Genomic DNA, 24499 nt, shown 5'->3' with positions numbered 1-24499 from the left:
CCCCCGCCGCGGGGAGCGGGGCCGGGGCCGCCGGGGGTGGGGCGGGGCGGGGCGGGAGCCACCCCCGGCCCCTCCCTCCGCCCCGGTGCCTCCCGCCCCGGTGCCTCCTCCCGCCGCCCCGGTGCCTCCCCCCGCAGCGTCCCAGCCCGAGGGGCTTCTCGCAGCGCCCCCCGCCGCGGGCCCGAGGCGAGAGGCCCGGGGGTCGGCGGGCCCGCGGGGTGCAGGCAGCGTCTGGTCCCTCCTACAAACCCCCCAGCACCGGCCGTCGACCCTCGCCAGTTGCCTGTCCAGCGAGCGCCTGGGCCTGGGCGGCTGGAGCTCTCGCCTTCCCCCGGGTTTACCCCTTTGCTCACCTGCCCCTGTGGTGCTGACCTGGGGCTCGCGCTGCCCCCAGACTCTGCCGACCCGCTCGCAGGGCGCGTTGGGACCCAGAGCCCCTCTCTGGGACCTGCGGGTGTCCTGGCAAAAACCTCAGCCGGAGCCGGGGGGAGCTGAAGTGTAATCCTTTCCCCCTGCCCTCTCTATGCTAGGAAGCAAATTACCGCTGAGTTTTTTGGAAGCGTCTTACTAAGCACCAAAGTCCCCGTCCTCTATGTGGATGAGACCCCCCGCAGATCTGTACCGGCTTCCATGGGACCAGACACTGCCAGAAACATCCCCCTCCCCAACACGACACCCGTGTTATTAGGGCTTGGGGCATTTTGTGATGCAAAGCTCGAAGGCGGTGGGACTTGACCCCAAATCATTTCTTGTTTCAGGTACAAAAGCTAGTGTCTAGCATTGCCAAGGATTTTCTGTGTCAAACAAGTAAAAAAGGAGAGTTAATGAGTAACATTGATTATTAATAAATGCTGGGAGTTCTGGAGAACTTTAAACCCAAAATAGCTGTCAAAACATTAACTTGGCAATGAGCTCACGGGTAAGTTCATCCTATCTAATAGCTATTCTATTTCCACCACATTTTGAGAGTCAAAATGATATAGGTTTCTTTTTTTCAGTGATAAGTATCACTTATTTAATCACTTTGAAACTACCTTTTCACAACCTTTTTTTGCCACAAAGTATAGGTAGGGCAGCACATTAACTCAACCATGAACAATGCGAAATGAGCACTGTTATGATATTTCAAAAGGAAAATCTAATCACGGCATAAATTGTCAGGCAGCACTTAAATAAAGTGAATTGACATGAATGGCAACTGGGGAAAGAAAAAGAGAGTTAAAATGTACCACGTGGATTCAATCCTGTGCTTGTAGTACTGGGGTTATAATTATTTACGACATTTTTCAGAGAATTTAGCCTGATCTGCAGACGTGCAGCTCCATCCAGCGGGTCAGACACCTTTTCCCACTCTGGAGCAGGGAGGCTCCACAGCCTGCGCCCGGCTCCTGCTGCTGCTCCCAAGATCCGCTCTAGGAGCAGCGGGTGATGCCGAAGGGACAGCTCTGTGCCGTGCACACGGCCTGCAATTAGTGTGGCTCGCGCCCTTTCTGACAGTTATCTTAACTGCTGTTTGCGTGAGACAGGGAGAGGAAAAGATCCTGCAAACGCTTGCACGAGCGTGACTCCTGCATGCCCTGGGCTCATTGCACAGGGAGCACGCTGCAGGGACCTGCCGTCGTGCTTTAGCCGAGATCACAGGGCAAGGGACAGTGCTGCCTGCAGATAGGAGTGGTAATAGGATGGAAAATGGGAAAGTGCATCCCTCCTGAGACCAGTGCTGGAGCCAGCTCTTCACGGGAACCCACCTCACTGAGCCCCAGGCATTTAACAAAAATTCACTGGCACCTCTCAAAAGCAGAAATCAGATGAACTGGACCCACTCACTTCTGGAAAGACAAAGGACACAATAATCTTCACGAGATGGCCAAGACATATGTGCTTGCTGGTATTCACAGCCTTTGACTGAAAAAATTGGACAGGAAATACAGAGAGACAAAGTCAAGGAAAAGAAGAGGGACTATTTTAAGAAAAGAAGCCAATAAACTCCCATGGAATGAGAAAGCCAGGGCTCGTGCGCGAAGGTGTCCCACAAAACGTCATCACACCAAAGAGACTTCAAAGAGGCCGCAGGGCTGCAGCGATGCTCTGTGGGAACAGGCAAGTGTGATTCAGCTCCCTGAGGATTGCTCCGAGGTGCTGCTCTGCCCCAGGGGCAGGGGGGACTGCAGCGCAGCACCTGCGGGCGCAGGGGCGGTGAGCTGTGCCTGTGCCACCCTGCGACGATGGTGGTGTCTCACCCTGGGTGGTGAGCGTAGGAAAACATCCCTCACAACATGAAGGCATGTGTGTTTTGAGGTGGTTACCCCAGTGAACACAAGCTGCTAAACAATTCTGCAAGAGCTTATATGCACACTCCCATTTATTTGTTCCAGCTGAAAAATATTTGTTCTTTACCTTCCACCTCCCAGTAAAGCACGGACTTCCCCCCCAGAAGGCCAGAAAAAGCTCAGGACTAGCAAGAAGAACGTGCTAGGTATGCTGCTGGGCAGGCTGGCTTCTGCCAAGTGCAAACTCAAAAGAGGCGGAAAAGATGCCCGGTTTGGTGGCACGGCTGTATTTTTAAGCGAGGACGACTGCCACCCACCGTGATCTCCTGAGTGACAGAGGCCACACAGCTAAACGGACCAGTGGACCGGGCTGGGCACAAAGCATGGGAAAGCACTTGGCAGATGGCCAGCAGATTTTATGGCATAGAAATAGCCATGTGAGCACTGCTCTGATGTAACACACCGCAGTGTGAGGCTGCTTTTGATCCTAATACGGGTAAACACCCCAGAACAATCTGCCTTTGCATCAGCGTGAGGAGCTGCACCCTGCGGATGCAGATCGTTCCCTGCCGCGCTCACAGGTGTGTGAAGGGCTTGTGCAGCACAGCTCCCTGGCCAGACCCAAAGGAGGGGGGGACACACGGGAGGAGAAACCCTCAAGAGTGGCTGCAGAACCACAAACTGCACCTGTGAAAAAGGAAACGGCTCCTGTCCTTGGGGGGTGGGGGTCTGCACTGCCAAGGCCACATTTTGGTGGGGGTGGTAGGGCCAGCAGAGCAGCCCGCAGCCGCCTCAGCTGTGCTGCGTGGTCCCGTGGGCCAGGAGAAACAGCACCCTCGTCTCCATGGCTGAGCCCCTGCGCTCCTCCGCACCCTCTGCCTGAGCAGCCCGGCCCAGCCTGGGCACCCCAGTGACACCCCTGTTGTCACAATGGTCCTGATGGCCAGCACTGTCCACCCCGGCAGTGCTGCCTCCAGCCTCCGCACCATACAGCCCCCCGTGCTGGGGTCCTCACCGGGGACATGACCACGCAGGTGGGAGCCTGGGGCTCACAGTTTGGCAGGAGGGACTCCCGCTTGCCATGTCCCTGTGGGCAAGGGGCTGGAAGACCCTTGGTGGCCAGGACAAAAGGGTCTTGATGGTGTTGGTGTGATGCGTCATCCCTCCCCTGCTGTGCAAATCCCGGTTGCACCGACAACAGCTGGCCTTGCCCCTGTGGCCACTTACACCTCCGAGCAAACCGCATGTGGTAGCCCCGGGATGGCTCCGCGGGGACAAGCGAGGAGCTGCAGGAGTGGGGACTCGCTATGGAGCGAGGGGCTGGCAGCAGCGCAGGGACAGGGCAGGCAGTGCTGGTGGCCAGGCAGGGCTTCAGCAGCCGCCCGGGGGAACGCTTCGTCTGCGGCGGGTGTCTGAGCCCTTCTGCTGTCGTGATTAATGGAGGCAGCCTTCCCTCTGTGACTCCACCTGTGAGGATCCTCTCTGAGAGACAACAGACAATTTGGGAGGGATTAGAGGTCTCTAAATGTGTGTCTGGATGCAATAGGATTATGTGGGACTTGTAATTCAGGCACGGAGCTCCGGCAGTGCCATAAATAGCACTGTGGACACTGAGCTGGTGCTTCCCCTCAAAGGCAGCGATCACGTAAGCAGGTGCACTCACCCGGGCACAAAGGGTGTTTCTGCCAAGCTTTAGACACCCCAGAGGATGAGCGGGAACCCCCAGGGCAGATAAACCCCATGGCAAGAGCAAAACCCAAAGCTCAGCACTCCCTGGCACGGTGTCCTGCCCATCACTGGAAATTACTGTCAGCCCTCTTATCACCAAGCGCATGCAGGGCTAGCACATCTCGAAAGCATCTACGTGACTTAGCAGCTGGGTTTTCAAAGTAACTACGGCCCCACCTCTGCACCCCAAGCGCGTTGCTTTAATAACATCAACGCCTCCCTGCTGGGTGGGTGCAGTTGCAGCAGCGCAGTCATGTGTGTACTTGTCTCTTATCTTCCAAAGCAAGAAAAACCATGAGCTGTAATCTTGCGTGTATGTGAATATAATAATTTCTGAACAAATCTACATGTGTTCAGAGCGGGGATACACAAACCACCATGAAACGACTGTAGTGGTACAAAATCTGCTCTTCAGGAGTCAAAATCCCATTATTTTATCCCCCGTGTTAAAAATGGGCTGACGTTTCCTTGCAGCAGCGACTGCTGAAATAATGCTTGTCCTGAGCTCCAGCGACAGAGGCTTTCAAGCACCTGGCAGGTGGCTGTGCTGGGGAAATGAATGACAAAAAGCGGTGGTGAACCTGTGGGGATCTGGTAATTTCCCTCAAAGGCTTTAAGGAGATTTCTAAGTGGCGGGTGTCCCCCTCCTAATAGGTTTAGGAGCCCGAGTTCAGAGCCAGCTACAGGGAACAGAAATAGAGCACCAAGTAAGCCAGAGCATCACGGAAACTAGGAAACCTCTTTACAAAGTTAAAAATAAAGCCAGACAGCAAAGTGTTTATTTAGGACAAGAGTAAAGTAGCTAATTGCTGGGGGAAGAGCCCGTTTCCATTAGCACAGAGGTGTCACCAGTGAAAACAAGATAACTGAGTCACAGTTAAATAACAGCAGCAGAAGTACTTTCCCAGTCGAGCACAGCCTCGGAGCAGCCATGGGTGACAGGTCAGCCCCGTGTGTGTCCCGGGGCAGGCATCCACACCACCTCCTCCGCAAAGGGGTCATGCAAAGGCACAGGCAAAACCTACTGGTTCTGCAGTCCCTGGTCCCCCGTGCCGTGCATACAGGTGACAGCACTGACTTTGCTCCAAGACATCAGAAATGTGACCCAACTGATGATGAGGAAGAGCTTGTGTCGTAAGATTCAACAACGCCGCTTTTCCCTTCACATTTCTGGCAGGGTGCAAAACCCACTTAGAGATTCGGTAAGAGCAATGAGTGCAGCAATACGAGGCACAGGGTGGTGTTAGGTATCAGCAGAGGGACCTGGAGCCTGCTGAGCTGATGCCCCAGGCTGTGTTTGTTAAGGGTCAGTGCTACGTTTCTGTCATCCCCGGTACGCCCCATTGCGTCCTGTGGGTCAGACTGGGTTGACCCATTTTCACGGCTGGTTTGCCATGGCTGTGGTTTGGTGAAGCATTAACAAGGAGCATGTATTGCTGTCATTCAGAGCTCTTATAATTGAGATGCTGACTGGGGACCGGGGCTCCCCTGTGCCAAACACAGAAGGAAAACGTAGTAGCCCCTAAAAGTGGTAACAGGGTGAGCCAGGTCAGACTGACAGCAGGAGCACCAGAAACTGGGCAGGACTTCATATTGACTCTGCACTGTTACAAATAACCAGCTGAAATGCAAGTCGAGAGAATCAAAGCCCTTAAGCCTCCTCATGTGCATTCCTTCAGTATGTATTGTCACTAAATAGTTTCCATATTTCCAGTACATCATTTGATTTTAACCTCACTTTCTCTTAAGTAACACCATCTTAAATTTTTTAGCTAAAAATAAATGTAAACCCCTGACTTCTCAGCATTTATACTGTGTATTAACTGCCCCTGCAGCAAGTGTAGGCAGGCTGGCACTCCCTAACTCTCCTGGTTTGTTTAACTTGCCGCTTTCTGGTCACCAGTATGCAACTCTTGGGTCGGGGCCTTAAGCACTGATAACGATGGCAAAGTGTGGGGGGCAATTGCAATGCATTTGTCTGGTTCTTTTGCTCCACAGGTGACTAAAACACCAGAAGCCCCTGGCAAAGACCGCAAGAGACCAAAGGGAATGGAGGAGACCAAAGCAATGCAGGAGGTTTCCCACATGCTGCCCATCCCAACGAGCCAGCAGTGTCCAGCACGTCACCACCAGGACCAGCCTTTGGCCACCCGCTTCATTCCTTTTGTTGCCCATTTCGGGGGCCGACAGCCCAACTTCTTCGAGTTTCTCTTCTACAAACCAAGTTGCTCCAACTCGTACAGCCCCTTCTACACTGCACAGAAACCAACCTGCGGGTACCGCTACTGCTGCGACACCGATCACACCAGGAAGGTGATGGATGTCTCGAGTGCAAACGTTGTGAAATGGAGACCCATTTGTGGGCACAAAGCCGTAGGCGAGAGCCATAAAGCCCAAGCAATGAAACCAGTGACCACTGTGACTTCAGCTTCCCACTGAGTGTCCGAGTTAGGACCGCAGCGAGCATGTGAGCCGAGCAATGGGTGGTGAGGCTGTGTCACTGCTCCCCAGAAAAACACACAGTGTCGATTTTGTTCTAAAAACCTGGTCTGACTTGTCCTGTCATTTATTGCCAACTGCTTACACAGAGGCACTGGGTGTCAGCAGCGCACAGCACTGCATGGGTGGCCACCCAGCCAGGCTTGTCTGCACGAGCCTGGCCTCAGCACGCGCTGCAAAACCTGGGAAGGTTCTGCCAGCTTCTTCGGCAGAGCCTAAATTCTGCTCCGTCTTTGAAAGGACATCTTCTTTCACTAGGCTTTCCTAAACACAGGCAAAGTATTGTTCTTTGTGAATGGAAAAACACGTCTCATTTGTGGCACTCAGAAACGAGCTAGTGATGGGAGCTGGAGTTGGGGTGGCACGTCCCTGCAGCTCTTCTCCAGCAGGCAGCGTTAAACGGCTCAGCTTTTGCATTGCCCGTTCTGGAGAACAGGATGCACCTTCAGCAAGTACTTCTTGAAAGAGTTGGCGAGCCTGTATCCACATTTAATATGCAACCTTTGTGCTAGTAATGAATGCCTCAATATCGCAACCCCTCTGTGTGCTTCAGGAGGGCCTACCCCAGCCGTGCCCCCTGTAGTGGGTGGCTCAGAGCCCAGGGCACCCGCTGAAGGCTCACCTTGCTCACAGGTGCTGTACACGGTGGGGACCTGGCCCTGCTGCCGCCGGTGAGTGCAGGATTAGCACATCCAATTAGTGCTCCTCAGTCTACTTCCTTTTTCCTAACTGTTTTACACTTGTGTGACCGCTTGCTCTAGCAGAGCTATTTCTAATTTGCTTCAGTGCAGAAGCAATACCGAGCGCTGCAACATGTAAAAGTTGGGTACTTTGCCTTAAAGTTGCCAGATATAAAAAAGTAAGTGTTCTGGGTCAGGCTTTCTGGGTGGAGATCCGGTAGTCACATTTATTTCATTTCTAGTGGAGGAGCTGGCCCATGCTGCTCCCTGAGGATATACTTTTTTATCTCCCAGTCTTCCTCTGAATGCTGTGTGTCAGAGTAAAACAACATTAGTTTCGGTCATGTTTACATGGAGAATTTTTCATGGTAATTCATCATCAATGAAAATCAAAGCTGTGAATTCAACCCCACCGGTGTCAGCAGAGTGCTGGTAATGCAGCAGCCAGGACACGCTCCGGAGACGTGCCACAAGTGGGGAGATTCCGTGGAAGAAACACTCAGCTGGCAGGACCAGAGAGACAGAACACGGGGACCCAGCCGCTGGGAGGGGAGGGAGCTGCCCCGGGAGAAGGTCACCGTAGCATCCGGTGTCTTCATTTAAAGCACTTAAAGCTTTACCATTCAAAGCAATTATGTTTCTATGTTTGTCTCAGCACACCAAATTTACCCTCAGAGCATCTCTTGTAGGAGCTGCAACGGCACTTCCCCCTCCCTGAATTTCAGGCTCAAGCTGACAGCCCGTCTGGCAACCCGCCAGCCGCCGCAGGCTGCGGGGCACCGAAGAGACAGTAACACAGCACAGCGCCTTCCCAGTGGTTTTTTTCTTTCTTTCTTATTACTCTGATTTTGATGCAAAAGTTACCGCTCGTGTGACCCCACACAAAATCATAAATGAAGTGGATTAGGAGATTACATCATCACAGAGAAAATTCCACCCTCATAATCTCCTGCTGGGCCTGTAATCTGCAAGATTCCCATTTTACCGCCTTTCTATTTTAATCCTGAGCTCTTAATGCCTGGCAGGAGCCCATCACCCTCCTGAGCCTCATTGGCCGGGGAGGGATTTACTGGGTGCTTAAATGCCACCCGCATGTCCAAGGAGGGTCCTGTGCTTTTGGGTTTTCCTGGGGAGAGGTGTCTTCTTCATCCATCACCACCACCACTGAAGTGGTACAGCCCACGTGCCAAGCAGTCTGGTTTTTCCCCATACTGTCATCCCTGCAGTGCTTAGGGACATTTGGACTTTAAAGGCAAGAAGCAGAATTTAAAAGCAAGCCGTTGACTTTCAGAAAACATCCATTTTTGGCTGCAAAGTGACCAGCACTTGGTGTGGAGATGGGGAACATGGACGGGAAAGCCGTGGAGGAGCTGAGCACTACCGAGTGCCACCAGTGGTACAAGAAGTTCATGACGGAGTGTCCGTCTGGCCAGCTCACCCTGTATGAGTTCAAACAGTTTTTTGGCTTGAAGAACCTGAGTCCATCAGCGAACAAATACGTTGAGCAAATGTTTGAGACATTTGACTTTAACAAGGTAAATATTGTCCTTCCCACTTAGCCCGTGCAGGGACCGGCTGTGCTCTGCTCCCTGCGTGTGATGGTGTGCGGTGTATTTGTGTGTGTGCAATACAGATGTGTATGTAAGTACGTATGGTCTGGTGCTCTAGATTGTAAAAGTTATGTAAGGCAAAAAATGTCAGCAAAACCTCCTCAGCTGCCGACTGCTCTGGGAGAATATAGACTTCTTTCAGAATTTATATTTTCCTTTTGGTTTAAAATTATTGAAATAGTGGGGGTTTTATCTGGTAGCCTGTGATCCCTTTAAAATGAAGTGCCCTTTAATCCTTAAATATCGAATGTTGTGACAGCAAAGAACAAGCGAGCAGCGTGAGAACAAGCGCTGCATTCATGCAGAAACAGTGAGTTCCCGAGCCATGCAGCGTGGCAGGAGCTATGGTTTACAGAACAGCGTGGGTTTGTTTTTCTATTGTTTTAAATTATAACCGGATTACAGTTTCATTGATTTTATTACATGTGCTCAGTCCCACATGATAAGGAGCTCAGGTCCCTTGCTCCCTGCGGAGAGGCTTTGCACCCCAGGCTGTCGCTGAGCCGGAGCCCCGGAGCAGGGCAGTCCCGGAGCACCTGCACACCTTTGGGAGCACGGTTTGCCCAGCTCAGGAGCCGAGCCAGTGAAGCAGATGGATGCTGTGTCTCCGAGAGGAAACAACATCCTCCTTTACTTGCAAATGATTTGAAATTGCACCTCGTGAGATGAGAAATTTATTTTATGACAATCCGAAGGGTTTAGTGGGCTTAATCCCACCAAAAATAAGACAGTTCCGGTCCTAAATCCCTTAGGTGTCTTGCTTGTGCCTTGGCCCTGCCTGAAGAGGGAATTGGTGTGCAGGAAATCCTGCTGGCGGGGGCTCAGGAGCTATTTATACCTAATCTGGCTCCCGCAGCAGTGGGATAAAGCAGATGATCTCTTCTTGAACCGGCCCCATGCTCCGGTGGCTCTGTTCATTGACAAGACTGGTTCATTCTCTAACGAAGGCTGTTTGTGGTTTGTAGCAGGTACCATTGCTCTCCAAAGTGCTTTGTGCCTTCATGGTGTGTGCCATCCACACGCTGTGTGGAGGCACTAGGCACTTTAGCAGGCTTCCTACAGGCTGTGAAGGTCATGGGGCAACGTCTGGGGGCAGGTTTCTGGCACGTGAGCTCACCCCGGCAGCTTTGCGTTGGTAACCTGGCTGGAGAGCAGTCTGCGGGTCCAGCCGAACGTCTCTTAATGCTGTGGCGTGAGCTGGTCGTGAGCAAACACTTAGGAGGAAAGTCAAAGATAAAACTGTTTGTGCTTTTGACGTGATCAAACGTGAAGCAGACACACAAATGGCAGAGGGACAGAGCAGCGCCTGCCCGGCCTGAGATGTCAGCAACATGCTGGGGTAACTCCGTAGTTCACTCCTCTCCCAGAGGTCTGCATGTGAGACCCTTTTGCAGCGAAGAGCTATAGGTGTGTGCAGCCAGGGTAAGGTTAGGTAATCCTTCAGATACCTAACCATCAGGGTTCATCTGCATAAGCCTGCTCCTCTTTGACCGCTCAATTACCACTGCTTTGCATAAAGCGATTTCCTTAGCACAGGCTCGCTTTCGAGGCTTTGCCAGTCCTCAGGCCAGGTGCACACACCAGTCGGTTTGTTACCAGCATGTCACGGCTCTGCACAGATTCACATGGAGCCCTCACCGTACGGTGCATTGGTTTTAACTGGTGGGCACGCGGGGACCTGTGCCGGAGCCTTGCTGCTCCCCCAGCCCCTGCTCTCAGGGTGGTGGCCACACGCTGAGGTCTTCCAGCAGGGACTTCCAAAAGTGACACCAGGAAAATCACTTACTGCCTGACTCTTTGCTTTTCATCTCACCTAGCTTCTAACCTTCTGCTTTCAGGATGGCTACATAGATTTTATGGAGTACGTGGCAGCTCTGAGTCTGGTCCTGAAAGGGAAGGTGGATCAGAAGCTGCGGTGGTATTTCAAGCTCTACGATGTGGACGGGAACGGCTGCATTGACCGGGGAGAATTGCTGAACATCTTCAAAGTGAGTGGGCTCAGCTTTTCCCGTTTCTATCACGGACAACTGTCATCAGTCACAGGTAGCTAAGAAGGTTGTAACAAGGGTATTCCAACCCAAAAGTCAGCTCCCTGGTACAATTAGCAGGCTCTGGCCCAACCAGCTGCTTGTCCCCCGCTGGTGCTCCTGCCAGGCTGGCTGCCCTGGCCAGACCTGTCTCGAACACCCTCCACGGGCACCTGCACGCTCCGACACGCAGCAACCCCTTGTCTCTTTGCACATTGCTTAACCACGTCCACTGAAACCCGGGCTGAGATAAGCACTTGAATTTAATCTAAGGATTTTCAGAGGTGAACAGCTCCTGGTTTGTCTCAGTATGCCCACTTAATCTCTTAATGCATTGATTGCCTTTTAAAGTTATTTTAATCTCCAGATTTTTAGAAAGGACTTACTCCCTTTAGAACCTAACTGCCTGCAAAAAAGTTTGGCTTCTCATGTGCAGTCACTCAGCCACTTGTGAGAATGGACACCCAAACCTATGCAACGCTCAGTAATTGTCCTCTGTGTCCTTCTTTCCCTCCAGGCTATTCGAGCTATCAACCAGTGCAATGAAACGATGACAGCTGAGGAATTCACAAACATGGTGTTCGACAAAATTGATATAAACGGAGACGGTGAGGAACTTTCTTATGCAATGCCAAATACTGCTTCCACCTTCCCCGGTTCAGTCGGCCAGAGCAATTCCAGATGCTGGATGTCCCAAAACATGGGGAGAGCCAGCAGAGAGCAGCTCCCTGTGAAGGGTTGGCTCCCCAGCCGCTCCGTGGGCTGCAGCCAGCCCGAGGGGATGCTGCAAACTGCCCCTCGCCATGCCGGCGGGGATCTGCACGGGGTTTAGCTGTGATGGGGTTTGGGGAGTACGACACGCAGACCCAAGCCCTCAGGAAAGGTCCCATTTTATAGTCGGTGCCACTGCTGGGGGGCTGCTCCGAGGCAGCGGCGGGGGGAGAAAGGCTGCAGGATTTAACGGACCTTTTCTGAACGTGCTCTCGCAGGCGAGCTCTCCCTGGAGGAGTTCATGGAGGGCGTGCAAAAGGACGAAGTGCTGCTCGAGATCCTCACCCGCAGCCTGGACCTGACACACATCGTCCAGTTGATCCAGAACGACGGGAAGAACCCGCACGAGCTGGAGCAGGCAGCGGAGCCTGCCCAGTAGGCTCCCAGGATGCTTCCCTGCATCTCTACCTTTCCCCCCTCACATTACTCAAACAACTCGGGTTGCGGTGGTGGCAGCCGGTGAGCTGTCCCAGCACCAGTGTGACCGCGGTAGATTCCCCCGCTAGCACAGGGACCAGGATCTGCTCCGAAGGCGCTGCTGCCCTGGCAGATGGTGTGGGGAGCCTGGGGCCCACTGGGACTGCCTGGCCCAGCCTGGCCCCGCTGCGCCAGCCGGTGAGGGGAAGGCTGCTGTGCGGAGAGGGTGCTGTGACAGCTGCTCGTCACGCTGGAAGCCCACAGCCACCCCTGGGCTGCCAACGGGGCCCTTTGCTGGCCTGGGTGCTCTGGATATTGCTGCTGAGCGGGGGTAGAGTCTCATCCCCCCTGGGAAGGGGGAGCGGCACCAGGCGATGCAGTTAGATAACGCACCAAGGGAACCTCAAATTTCACACCAAGGCAGTGGCCAACACCAGCGTCTGTGGGGGACGAACCGCAGGGCTGCCTGGCACCTGGCCCCGGTGAGAAGGGATCCCCAAAGGACCTCAACAGCAGACCTGAACCTTCTCTTCCCATATATATTTCCAGAGCACAAGATCAGCGGTTTTGGTCATTCCGTCTTTGATTTGTTATTCTGTTAGCAATTGTTAGGGATAATTAAGGTAAAAACATCTATGAGCTAGAAAAAGGGGAGTGGTGAATGCAGTGGATTTTCTTTGTTTAAAAGCATTCAAAACATAGAATGGTGCCTTTTTATAACAACCATCTGAACTTCAGGGGCATGTTTCTCCTTGAAATATCTGGAAGGGCTGCAATGGCAGTAACCTGAGAGGGAAAAGTTTTGATGTTTGTAGGAATATTCCTGCATGTCTTATCACCTCTATGACAAACTTAAACTCTCCTGTCAGTAACACTCTGTGGCACGCTCGAGCATCAGGTGGTTTTAAGGGCAGCAGCAGCAGCAAATCACCTGCATGGAGTTCAGAGGGGTGCGCTGCTGGAGACGGGCTAGGCACAGTGTCCGTGCCACGAGTGGCCACAAGTACCTGAGTATTCCTGAGCAGGCAACGGGTACCATCACCCCCACAGCACAGTGGGCTCAAGTACCATCCCCTGTGGAATTAAACCCAGTCACCTCTTAATACAGCATCCTGGGCACAGCAATCTCACCTGCTGGTGCCACGAGCAGGGGCCGTGCCCAGGAGGCAGCATACGCACAAGGGAGGCTGCGGCAGCAGTAGCCTTGCCCCCCCCCCCCCCCCTCTGTTCCCGCACCCAGCGGGGGCTGTGCCTCAGCTGCTCCTGGAGAGGAGGTTCCTCATCTGATGGGAGCAAGTTTCAGGTGCAGTGAGGCAATACAGGACACCAGGAAGGATTTCTTGTCCAGCTGAAAGACTTGTTACTTAGCACTGAATACTTGCAATGCATAAGCAACTTTCTGACCATCTTTCCTGTGCATCTTTTTAATTTTTTGTGTTTTACCTGGAAGCTTTTGTACTTCCAGTGTTATAGTGAACTAATAAAGGTATTTTACAACATTATTCCAGGCTGTGTTTTTTCTCTCTTTCAATCGATCGTTCTGTTTCCAGCAGGACAGATTAGCTGTCTTGTACAAGTGCAGGAACCTTTGTTTTGGCTTTGTTAAGGTAGTTCTTTTGCAAGAACAGCACAAGCGTGGGGAGAGGTCTGTTTTCTTCAGAATCAGGGCAGAAAAGGGGCTGCTCCCTGAGGTTCTTGCATCCCGTGGGTGTTGCCTGCTCTTCTGAACCTCATCTGCATTGAGCAAGCGTTGCTTGCTTTAATAAAACCTCACCCCCTGGGTAGTCCTACAATTCTTTCTTCCAGAGCTCTGCTTTACCCTCCCACATTTCCAGGCACCTCCTGCTTTCCTCCCTGCTGCCTTCTGGGCCACGTGTGGCAGCCCCACAGGTCCCTCCTGCCCCTGCTCTCTGCCCAGACAGGCAGCGGGTGCGGGATGCTCAGCCACGGCCCCTGACAGCCCGGTTCGGGCTCCGGTGGTGCTGGGTGGGCGCACAAACCACGGGTCACAGAGAGGAACCCTTTGATGGGCCAGCTTGTCCAGCCACTCCGCTTACACCAGTGCAAGAAAGAACAGGCTGCAATTGTCTTGTTAGAGCCAGGCTGAGCTGTTTACTCAGGGTGCAATACTTCTTGCAACAACATTAATTCCCCCTCAAAAGACCGGCACAAAAGTTACCGCACTTTGTCTTTACAACAGCAGCGAGGAGGGAGCTTGAGAGACACGGTCAGTCCTGCCCGTGCTTCCTTCAGCTCTCTCCTCTGCGTGCCCCAGAAGCTGCGAGAAGCAGCCCTGACAAGCCCGATTTCTATTTATAAAGACAAAGTTATTCTAAAAGGGCTGTCTCAGAACTGCTGGCTGGCCGAAGGCACCTTTCAAACCTCAGCGTCTCTCTCCAAAGGATGTTATTTCAGCCTCTAAGAAAGCAAATTAAAAATAATTAAAAACGAATATTGTGACTCTCTTTGCCCTAACTCAGGCATAATTATTTCAAACTAGTGGTGGCTGTTTGGGTGCCAGCACAGACGCACTGCTCACTCTTGTGACAATATCCCTGGTGATGAGGCAGCACAGCCCCTCTGGTGAGCATGGGAGAGGCTTTTTTTGGGAGCTGCCGTGGTGAGGGGCTGGCAGGGCTGCACAGCAGGTCCCACCTCTGCCCCCCCTTTGCCATGACCTGGGACAAGTCTCTGGTGCCAGGTTTGTTAAGAGTTACAGCTACACTAAAAGCTTTCGGTTTTTCACCATGCCATTTATCTCAGCAGGGTAATACGCTCGAGATACTTCCTAAACTCCTGAGGTGCACTTTCCTTTGAAGAGGAGGAGGAACGAAAGGTTTCCCCATACTGCCAGAGCTGAGCATGGGTGCTGGGAGAAAATGACAGTGCGGCAAGACCACAAAAAGTCCCCATAGCGATCAGCATGGGGATGTGTAAGCCCCTGCCTGGCCACTCTGTTTTTCAGCACGATGTTTTCAAGGGGAGGCTGCACACGGGTGCTTTGGGAATGACCTGGACACAAATCTTTCCTCTGGGCAGCCACCAAACTCCAGCTACCCATGGGCGAACATCCCCTCTCAGAACATCAAGTGTATAGACAAATGAAGAATATGGCTAAGCATCAAGTTCAATGTAATTATCCTCTCTTTTTCTCAGCCTCATCATTTTGCTGCTCAGCACTTTCCCCAGGAATACACCTTCTGTAGTATTTTAGGATGCGATACCCCCCTGGCTCCTTTTCCCTGGTGCCTCTCCCCATCAGCCCCCTTCAACAACAGCCTCACCTTCAGCTTTCTAACCCGTTTGTTTCACCTTCAATCCTACCCAACCTCAGGGGCATCAAACATCAGAGCAGATGGTAGAAGCTCAGAAAAATCACACAGCATTTGCCTTTTCCAAACCATCCTGTTTCCCAGTTTAGACCAAAAAGAAATCCGATCAGTCAAATCCAATTCTAGCTGGCCTGTAAGTCTGGAAAATGGATTATGCAAAATGCCTGGCAAACAGCTTGATGTGAATGTTGAACTGAGTTTGGGAAGAGATCAAAGTGTTTATACCTATGGATTTAAAAATAGGACTAAGACTAAAGCACTTTGTGATTTCTTGACAAAAGATTATGCATTCGATAAGAGGAACAATTTTCCACTGGGTTATGCCAGCACTCACACAAGCGTTACCGGCCGTGTGCACCGCTGCCATGCTAGGTCTGCCCAGGCCAGGGGATGTGGAACCACCTGGCTGCCAAGTCCAACACTTGGAGCCCTAAATTCTTCAAGGTTCCCATTTCAGTCCCAGCAGGGTTAAAACAGGGGCCACGTGACTGCAGCGCTGCCAGCTCACTTCATTGTATGCATCCAGAGAAATTATTTTTAACTATACACTTACCTTTTTTGTTGTCATTACACGTAAGTTAACCAGAAAGACTCCTTTCTGACTCTGCATCCACAATAGCAGCAGCATCTCTGCCTTACACTTGTCTCATCCAGGTTAGCTGTCACACCTCACAACTCCCTTTAATTCATTTACCTAAGTCTTAAAGGCTACAGTTTTGGTCAGACACTCAGGTGCTCACACAGGTCTTCACCTTCAAAGTGAAAAATAAATACTACAAAGCAGAATTGTAATAAATGATTCTTTATTAAATTCATGGTTACCAAATTTCTGCCAACTGCCCAAGTGCTCAGTGTTAGGATGCCCTCTACCACCGCAGCAGAGGACTGCCGGCGTGGGGGGGCCAGCCAGCTCCTTCCCCGCCTGATCTGACCAGCTGAACAGAACAAGAGAATTTCAAGCACTGAAGCAAACCTGCAGAGTGCAGCTGTAGGAACTAAACATCCACTTAACAACTGTGTGAGAAGCAGAGCGTGTTAATGTTGGTTGAGATGCTGAAATTTAAGGAATTAGATACTTGTATCCTCCCATGAAAACATTTGTCCACAAGTTGGAAAAAAATCAGTAAAGTGAATATTTTCTTCCAGCGCCCCAATTCAGAAGTTAAGATTTTTCTTTCTGATCTCTGGCTGATAAACTATTGAATTAAACGAGCTTTAAACAGCTGCCTTACAGCATGAACTAGGAGTCTAATCAGTTCCTATAAGTAAGCATGTCACAAGCTAGTGCGTATTTACAGAGAACTCTTAGAAAGGTTATTTAGAAGTCGAAATGTATATGCATTTGAACTCTAGCACTGATTGTGCCTTATCCTGAATACTTCCTCTAGTTCCTGAATTTGAACATCGGTCAAATTGATGAGACCACAAACCAGCAAACTAATGAACTAATGAAAGATACTGCAGTCATAATTAAAGGCCACAAAAAAAGGATTGCAAATCTTTTCATGGGCATGACCTGGCCCCCTGGTCCCATGGGAAAATTAAAATAAAACAATCTCATGTTACTTCCCTGGGGAAATTTTTCTTGCAAATAAGCCAATACATTTAATAAAGGTGAGCCAAAATGTTGGTTCAACACAAAATCTCTTTCCAGATACACGTATATATGTAGGAATGTGGATTAGAATAGCAGAGCTCAGCCTAGAACCTGTGCAAATTTTATATCTATAGTTGGTGGCTAAATTAAGTCCAGTGTAAAACCACTGTACTACTGCCATAGCTCCCTCAGGTTTTCTGTCACTTGTTCCAGCCTGTGGTCCTGCCGATAAAGCAGTGCTAGTCCTCTTGTTACAGAGGCACCGCCGAGCAAAACCCTGCTCTTCCCTTCTCTCCCCTTCCACACAAAATTCCTCCCAGTGCAGTGACGGTCCTGGAGCTCCTGGAGCTCATTCAGTCTCCACAGGGCAGGAAAAGCTGTTCTAGAGTGATGGTTCAGTAAGAAACAGGGGCTCCAAAAAGGAGCAGAATCACACTTGTGCAAATCTGTCCTCTGAATGTGACTGTCAAGAAGTACAGTTTCCACTGCTGCTCACTGTTTGGAAATTGCATTTTTCCAGCCCCACAGAAACCCAGGTCTCTGAACAGGTACAAGGAACAAACTCCGGTTCACACGGGGGAGATGCAAGGAGTTCCTGCTCCACCTGTCCAGCCCAAACATTAGGTTTTCCTCAGCTCTGTCTATTGTTTTGGCTATCGCTTATAATCCAATTCTCATTTTTGATAGTGATATGCTAGTGTTCAATAATTTTACGTTAGTGTAGTCTACTAAACATGCATAAAGGCTGCCAGAGCACCTCTTCTGGTGTCTCTTTGGGTTTGATGTTGTTTGTATCTCTGCAGGCATGAGTGATGCAACTAGTCCGCACTGGAGACAGTACCACTGTGTCAGGATTTCTCACTTCCCCATCCAGCCTGTCATCAGAATAAAACCCTGCCCAGGATCCACTGCAGGAAGCCACAATAAGTTTGTTCCTTGGGGTGTAACCAAAAACCAGAGCTGGCAAACATGGTATTGTGTACACAGAAATAGTTATTCATGGGCCAAAAATAGTCTCTGGGTACCAGCAGTATGAAGCACATGGGTTTTAGATTGAGATATGGCTTCTTAAACCACTGAAGTTTTCATCTGGGTGCTGAGATTGTAATAAAAAGGAAAGCCACTACCACCCTAGAGTAAGAGAGCCACAGTTGTAGTCAGCATCGGGTTTTCAGCTGTATCAAACCCCAATTTTCTCAAAACAAAGCACTCTTTCTTCTCTGCTCAGAGATCCATCCCCCAGGGTTTACATCCATTTGCAACATCTTCATCACCCACTTGTCTTTCCTGGCCCCATCAATGAACTCATCAAGAGATAACTGCCCTGTGGGTGAGATGAGGAGGACACAGGATGGGAAGACAAAACATGACAGATAAGAAGGTGGCAGGAAGTAAAAGCCATCTGAGTTTCAGAAAATATGCTAGTAAGACAAAAGTCAGGCTTCATTTCCCCATGTAGGGGAAGGCCAGCTAGCTGCAAGACAAACCACCGCGCTGTAACCCAACGCATTCACACCTGCCCCGTCCCGTGGGCTAACATGGAATGGGGCAGTAGCTTGCACATGCTCCTCCAGGACGATTGCAAGTCTGATCCTGCATGCTCCAGTTCAACTGGAGCCACTGTCTTTGCTCAGGCTAGTTGTGCTGGGCCTGGGACCAGTGCTCTGGCTACTGGGGCTTTCAGAGGATGAGAACGGTGTGGCAAAATCCCGACAGAACAGTGACCCCTCTGCACTTTACATTAAAATAACAATGAAAACTATTTCGTCCTGCAGCACCAAGTTTCTCTTGATTCTAACAAACAGACCAGAACCAAACCCAACGTGTCTAACATGACTAACAATGCTGAGTGACTTCTCGACAGATAGCCGTGATTAAAGCTAGCCTGCCCAGCACAGATAACTCCTCACTACGCATGAATGCGATCTGAGCCATCAGTCACTTACCATCCCCGTTCTCATCCACTAACTGAAATATCCTGTCCACCACCTCCTCCGGCGTGAGCAACGGGGTCCTCTCCTCCACCTCTGACCGACACACTTTCTTCAGCTTGTAGATAGACTGAAAAGAAGTCCACAGATTAAGAGAAGGGCTGGAAAATGAGAAGCAGTGAACTCCATTATCTTCCCAATAGCGTAAAGGTCTCTCACACTGGCTGCGGTTTTAACCTTTCTAGAAAGGTCTGCCACTCAGCAGCCTCAGACCTGTAATGAAACCTCCAACCTTACGCTCACACACACCGCAGATTATTTCATTTGCTCTTTGAAGCTGCTGTCCTCCTGTTTTCCCTACGCATATTGGTGAGACCTCAGGGTTCCTTTGCAAAGAGAGTTTCAAAAACCGGGAAAATCATCTGACATTTGAGAGTGATTTTTTCCCTAACATCTGAGGCCAGGCACATCTGGACTTACCCAGCCCTCTCTCCCAGGGAACTTGTGGCCCAGCTGCAAGATCAAACCTGTATTAGCACATATTTTGAACCATAGTTTCTGTTCCACTTTGTCACTGGAAAGGGGAAGATTTTATCTATTCCTCCCATGACAATCACCTGTTCATTATTAACTTTACTCCTTAGGCTGACAGGTTTTGTCTGAAGTCTGCCCAGAAAGGGGATTAGCAAGGGCCTAACACAGCTCCGGCCAATTCCTTGCTGACCTCAAAACTATAATTGAGCTTCCCCAGATGCTCCCACACCGCTGCTGCTGCTGCAGGTAACAGGCTGGTCAGACTTCCCAGTCTGTGAAAAAGGAATCTGTGGAAAGCAGGCCCTTTCTGCTGTGTCCTTGACATTGCATTTCACCCAAGATCCTACAACGTTTGATAAGCATTAAGCCTCACAAGCACTGCTGTGTGAGGGTAACAGCACCTGTGGTGCAGGGGTGATCCAGCACCATCGCCAGGGTATTCACCTACAGTGACACCCAGGTGCCCTGTGTCTGGCTGTCTGCTAAGCCCCATGCCTCCCCCCCACCCTCACACAGTCACTAAACTGTGCTTCAAAGCTAAGCACAGAACACGGCAGAAACCCAGAAAGGAACAATTACAGAAGCGGTTTCTGTACTAATTTGTGCCCTCAGTGCATTCTCAGCAGCTCCTTGGGCAGGAAACTTGGCTCCTGTAAGGGACACGGGGCGAAACCCTCTTCCACTGGCCAGTGCCACGCATCTTGCTGTAGGAAGGTGGAACGGGAAGGCAGTGCAGAGACACAGGAGCTCCACTACAGCACCCAGGTGCTGCACTTCTGGACAGCTTCAGCAGCAGCAGGGGCCAGGCTGGCCACAGGGGGTATAAGTGATCCCTCAGCCACACCATCGGGCTCCAAACCACTGAACCCTTTCACCAAGGTCAGGCATTTTCACTTCATCACTCCCCACAGCTGCCTTGAAACCTAATTATCACCAAACCCATATAACATCATTACATTGCCAAAGAACAGCGATTGCTTAAAAAAAAGTGATTAGGCAATGCCTACTTACCTCAACAATTTCCAGCAGCTCAGGTTTATCTATGCAACCGTTCCCATCCTTGTCATATACTTTGAATGTCCACCTCAGCTTGTGTTCCAGTTTTCCTCGTAAAACAAGATTCAAGGCCGCTACATATTCCAGGAAATCGATGGTATTATCCTGTCGAAACAGAAAAGCAGCAGCTGAATGACACTTAACTGGGTATGGCTGATAGAAAACTGCTTACAAAACCTGGAGAAAAACTGCCAAAAAGATAACCCCTGGGACAGCTATTTATTTATATAATCACTTTGCAGAAGAGTTGTGCCAGCCCAGGCCATCAGCAAGCACAGCCGTACCCCTCCGCACCCAGGATGAGCCATGAGGAGCGTGACAGTGGAGAGCAAAGCAATCCTCCTGCAGTGCAATAAGGGGGGACACCCACCAGGACCCCAGGAGTGAGCAATTTAAACACCCCAAGACAAGACAGATTACATGGAGGATGGGGAGGCGGATGAGGACCAGTGCAGGAGGTGTTGACTTTTTGGGAAGGGATTGCCCTTCTCAATGTTCTCAATGACCACAGCTGCTTCATTGCTGAGACCGACACCCAGCCATGACCCCTTCCTTCCATCCTTGCCTCTCGTTTGATCTTGAGTCACCAGAGCAAGACTATGACAATGAAAGGTCACCGTTCAGGATGGAGCAACAATGATACCCACAATAAAAGCTTCACATCGAGTGCTCATCCTCCTCAAAACCCAGAGGTGGCGGGGAAGCAGGGCTCCTCGGCAGCCTCCAGCAGATGGCCGGCATGCAGATCAGCAGCACCCCAGGGCTCAGCCCCGTCCTCATCCCCGTACCCCCGCTCAGCCTTCCCACCCAGTTAACAGAACCCTCTGGAGGATCTGGGCTGTTCATCCCCCCCCCACAGGCTCTGCTGGGGGCACCAAAACCTCCGCCAGTTACTTACTCCGCAAGTGAAAACTGCTGCTCCTGGGCTGTGGAGGCCAGCAAGCATAACAAGGCAAACAGAGAATTGTTTGTTTTCTTACCATATTCCTAATGATCCTTTAGATTGTTGAGTCCTGCTCAACTGATTATATACCATGGGCATATTTAAGCAAAAGCATGAACCCAGGACTAATTTAGCGTTCCTAATAAATGCAAGTACCAGCAGCCCTTGAAAACAGATTTTCAGCCTTACTAGGCAACCCTATAAACTAGGAACGGGACTTTGCTTTTTATGTGTACCATTTGCTCTGCAACCCTTTCTGAACAGCTTTCAGAACTGAATTTGGACCTGGACTTCGAGGTTTTTGCAGGAATTTGGGTTTTGCCAGCTTCAGATTCTGAGACAAGTCTGACCTGCCCATGCCTTCCATAGCTTCTTTATCCTTTCCCAAAAAATTACTTTTGTTGTTACCTCAGTGTGACTTTGCCTCTTGTTTTAAAGGAAGCTTAAGGGAAATTGGTATATCCGAGATGACAGACTTGTCTCCTCTTTTCCCATCTTGATACACAGCAACAAATAACCCTGTATTTTGAATATGATCAAGACCTTCAGGAAAAAAAAAAACAACCAAACCTGAACTGTTCGGCCACCGTTGCTTAGCCATTTCAAGATGAGAAAGGCAACTGTATCACATTTCTTTTGAGTATCTAAAATATCGCAGGCTAGTATCACGCTGGCTTTTGCAGCAGCACAGGGGTATGCATGAACTGCTACTAAACCAGAAAGCCCACTTTTCCCAGGTGTCTAATGACAAATACAGCAAAGGGAATCAAAACCAGAATGTCTGAATTGTTCAGCATTCCTTTGCTTTTGATCAGCTAAAATCAATATTTTGTTACCTGCCACCTATTCATACTGTATATATGCTTCCTTCAATGTATAGCAAGCCTGAATAGGACTTTTCTCCACTATAATTCCCTCTTTATCATAACAGATAGATATTTTTTTCCATGTAGCAACTTTGGCTATTTGAGGACCTTTCAACAATACAGTCTCAAAATGTAACTGCCTAAATGTCAACCTTTTAATCCCTCCTTAGTCCCTTAAGGGTACATTCTGTGTTTAATTTGCGTACAGACCTATGAGAAGGTAAATCCATACCAGCCCACACAGTAGTGCAGCATGTGCTCCTTCTGCCCCAGCAGATCCATCCCCCTTGCCTTAGTCTCATGAAGCATGGCAACAATGGTGAGAACTGCACCAAACCACACCCAATTTACAGAAAATGTGCAAACTATGAGACAAATAATTGTAAAAACCCTTCACCACTTACCCCGTTCTTATCAAAAGCTCTGAACATGTTTTCAATATACTCTGCTGCTTCACGGTTATCCTGGACCCCGAAGAACCGCTTGAATTCGTGCATGAAGAGGGTCCCACTAGGACATTCAACCACAAATTTCTTATACCATTCCTGCAGTTCTGCAACATCAATCTCCGTCTGCTCCCCTTCGGCGTTGGTGAACTGCTGTCCCATTTTGCTCCGTAAAGCAAAATTAAAAAAAGAAGGAGCAAAAGGAAAACGCTGCCAAAGTCCTTTGCTTGTACGGTCCTTTTATCACCTTTAGGTTTTTTTGTTCTTTTTCTTCTCCCTGTCTTGTTCCTTTATTTGATGCCAATATTGTGTCTTGCTATTTCACCTTTTTGTGTGTGTTTTACTTTCTTCTTCCTCTTTCTCTCCTGCAGTTTTCACCACCACGGTCTTGTGTGCTCGCTTGGTGATTGTAGAATTGCTTCTCTGCATTAGGGCAGTATAACATGTGGCATCGGGCATGTATAAAAATAGCTAAGATCATTAGGAGATTCTCACCCATGAGTAAGAGACCTTCAGGTGTTCTGAGCTGTGCCCTATTTAGGAGCAGATCCCAGAGGCTCAGGGTCCTCCAGCACTTTAATGCCTTCATAACAAAGAAAATGGGAGCCAGTCTTCCCTCTACACATGACTTATAACCCCATTCACTTTACTGTAGTATTTCTAGAAAACAAAAAGGGATTGTAAGCAAACTTCCCTAACATTAGTTTTTTTGATACCAGCATGTATCACCTGCTTGTGGGGGATACCCAATGTTTCAGTGAAATAGGACGGAGTAACAAACAACAATTGCAGAGAGCAAACCCTAAAAAAAATAAGACAAATCAAGTAACACTGCTCACATGAAAAAAAGCTGCTAATGCATAAAGTTAATTGAATACCTACTATAGGCTTCACTCTGTACAGATCAGGAGAACCAGTAAATACACACAGACAAATATGCACATTTCTCTCATTTCACAATTCATTCTTAAAACTCCCAGGAGCAACAGGAACATTTTATTGCCTGATATTTTATTAAGTATGGACTTTTCCTTTTCCCCTTCCCTCTCTTGTGCTTTTATCTGCTGAAATACACTTCCTGCTTACTCTTACCACTTCTGTTGCAGGTACAACATACAACCACCCCAGCCTCTTTCTGTCCTGCAGCCGCTCCCCCCAGCCTGGCAGCACAGCTCACAGCCACCCGCAGCCAGAGATCAAGCCCCCCCTCGCTCCGTGCAGCCTCCTGCTCTTCTTTCCTTTCCTTACTGGAGCCACCAGCTTTTATCCGTATCACACGCTGTGTTCTGCATCCAGCCATTATTTGTGTCAGCCAGAAAGCAATGACCTGTAGGTATAAACGTGTTTGAGCCAGCCCGGCATCCAGGTGGGATTCCTCTTTTAAGAGGATTGGGGTAGTATTGATAGGAAACAATAGATTCCCTATTATAGCAGTGCTAAGGCCCAGAAGGATTTAAACTGTTCACTTTTTTTGGATTTCTTTTTTTCCCCCTGCTACTTTAGAATAGAAGAGTTTCTCAGGTGGAAAAACACTGGCTAGGAATCAGTCTAAAATTTGATACTACAGAACAGTGCAGCAATTCATATCCTCCTGTAAGAACAGGGTTTGCTCTGAATCTACTCATACCTGTAAGTAACCCATCAGAGGTACTACATGTACATACAGATTTGCGGCAGTATGGTATAACTTTGTACTTCTGTGCATAAGGGTACCCAGGCAATGCATGGCTTCGCTCTTAAGAGTCTTAAGCAAGAAGAGGCTACAAGCAGTACAGCAGCAAGATGAAGATGG

General features: G+C 49.9%; 2 protein-coding genes across 2 annotated transcripts; one reads left to right on the top strand and one right to left on the bottom strand.

The window, feature by feature from the left end:
- The first annotated feature begins 8274 nt into the window (after nt 1-8274).
- Nucleotides 8275-13504, top strand: GUCA1A (guanylate cyclase activator 1A). Its single transcript, XM_005230315.3, has 4 exons — nt 8275-8712; nt 10626-10775; nt 11332-11422; nt 11804-13504. Exons 1-4 carry the CDS (start codon nt 8515-8517, stop codon nt 11962-11964), a joined length of 600 nt encoding a protein of 199 aa, XP_005230372.1. The 5' UTR covers nt 8275-8514; the 3' UTR covers nt 11965-13504.
- Nucleotides 13505-16120: 2616 nt separating this feature from the next.
- GUCA1B (guanylate cyclase activator 1B) lies at nt 16121-23143 on the bottom strand. The gene is made up of 4 exons (XM_005230316.3): nt 22666-23143; nt 20408-20557; nt 18878-18992; nt 16121-18255 (listed from the first exon to the last, which is right to left on the bottom strand). The coding sequence occupies exons 1-4, from the start codon at nt 22867-22869 to the stop codon at nt 18128-18130; spliced, it is 597 nt and encodes a 198-aa protein (XP_005230373.1). The 5' UTR covers nt 22870-23143; the 3' UTR covers nt 16121-18127.
- Nucleotides 23144-24499: the final 1356 nt, after the last annotated feature.

This window comes from Falco peregrinus, chromosome 16 (assembly GCF_023634155.1).
Source record: "Falco peregrinus isolate bFalPer1 chromosome 16, bFalPer1.pri, whole genome shotgun sequence".
Lineage (NCBI taxonomy): Eukaryota > Metazoa > Chordata > Aves > Falconiformes > Falconidae > Falco > Falco peregrinus.
This window is presented reverse-complemented; position numbering and strand designations above follow the sequence as displayed.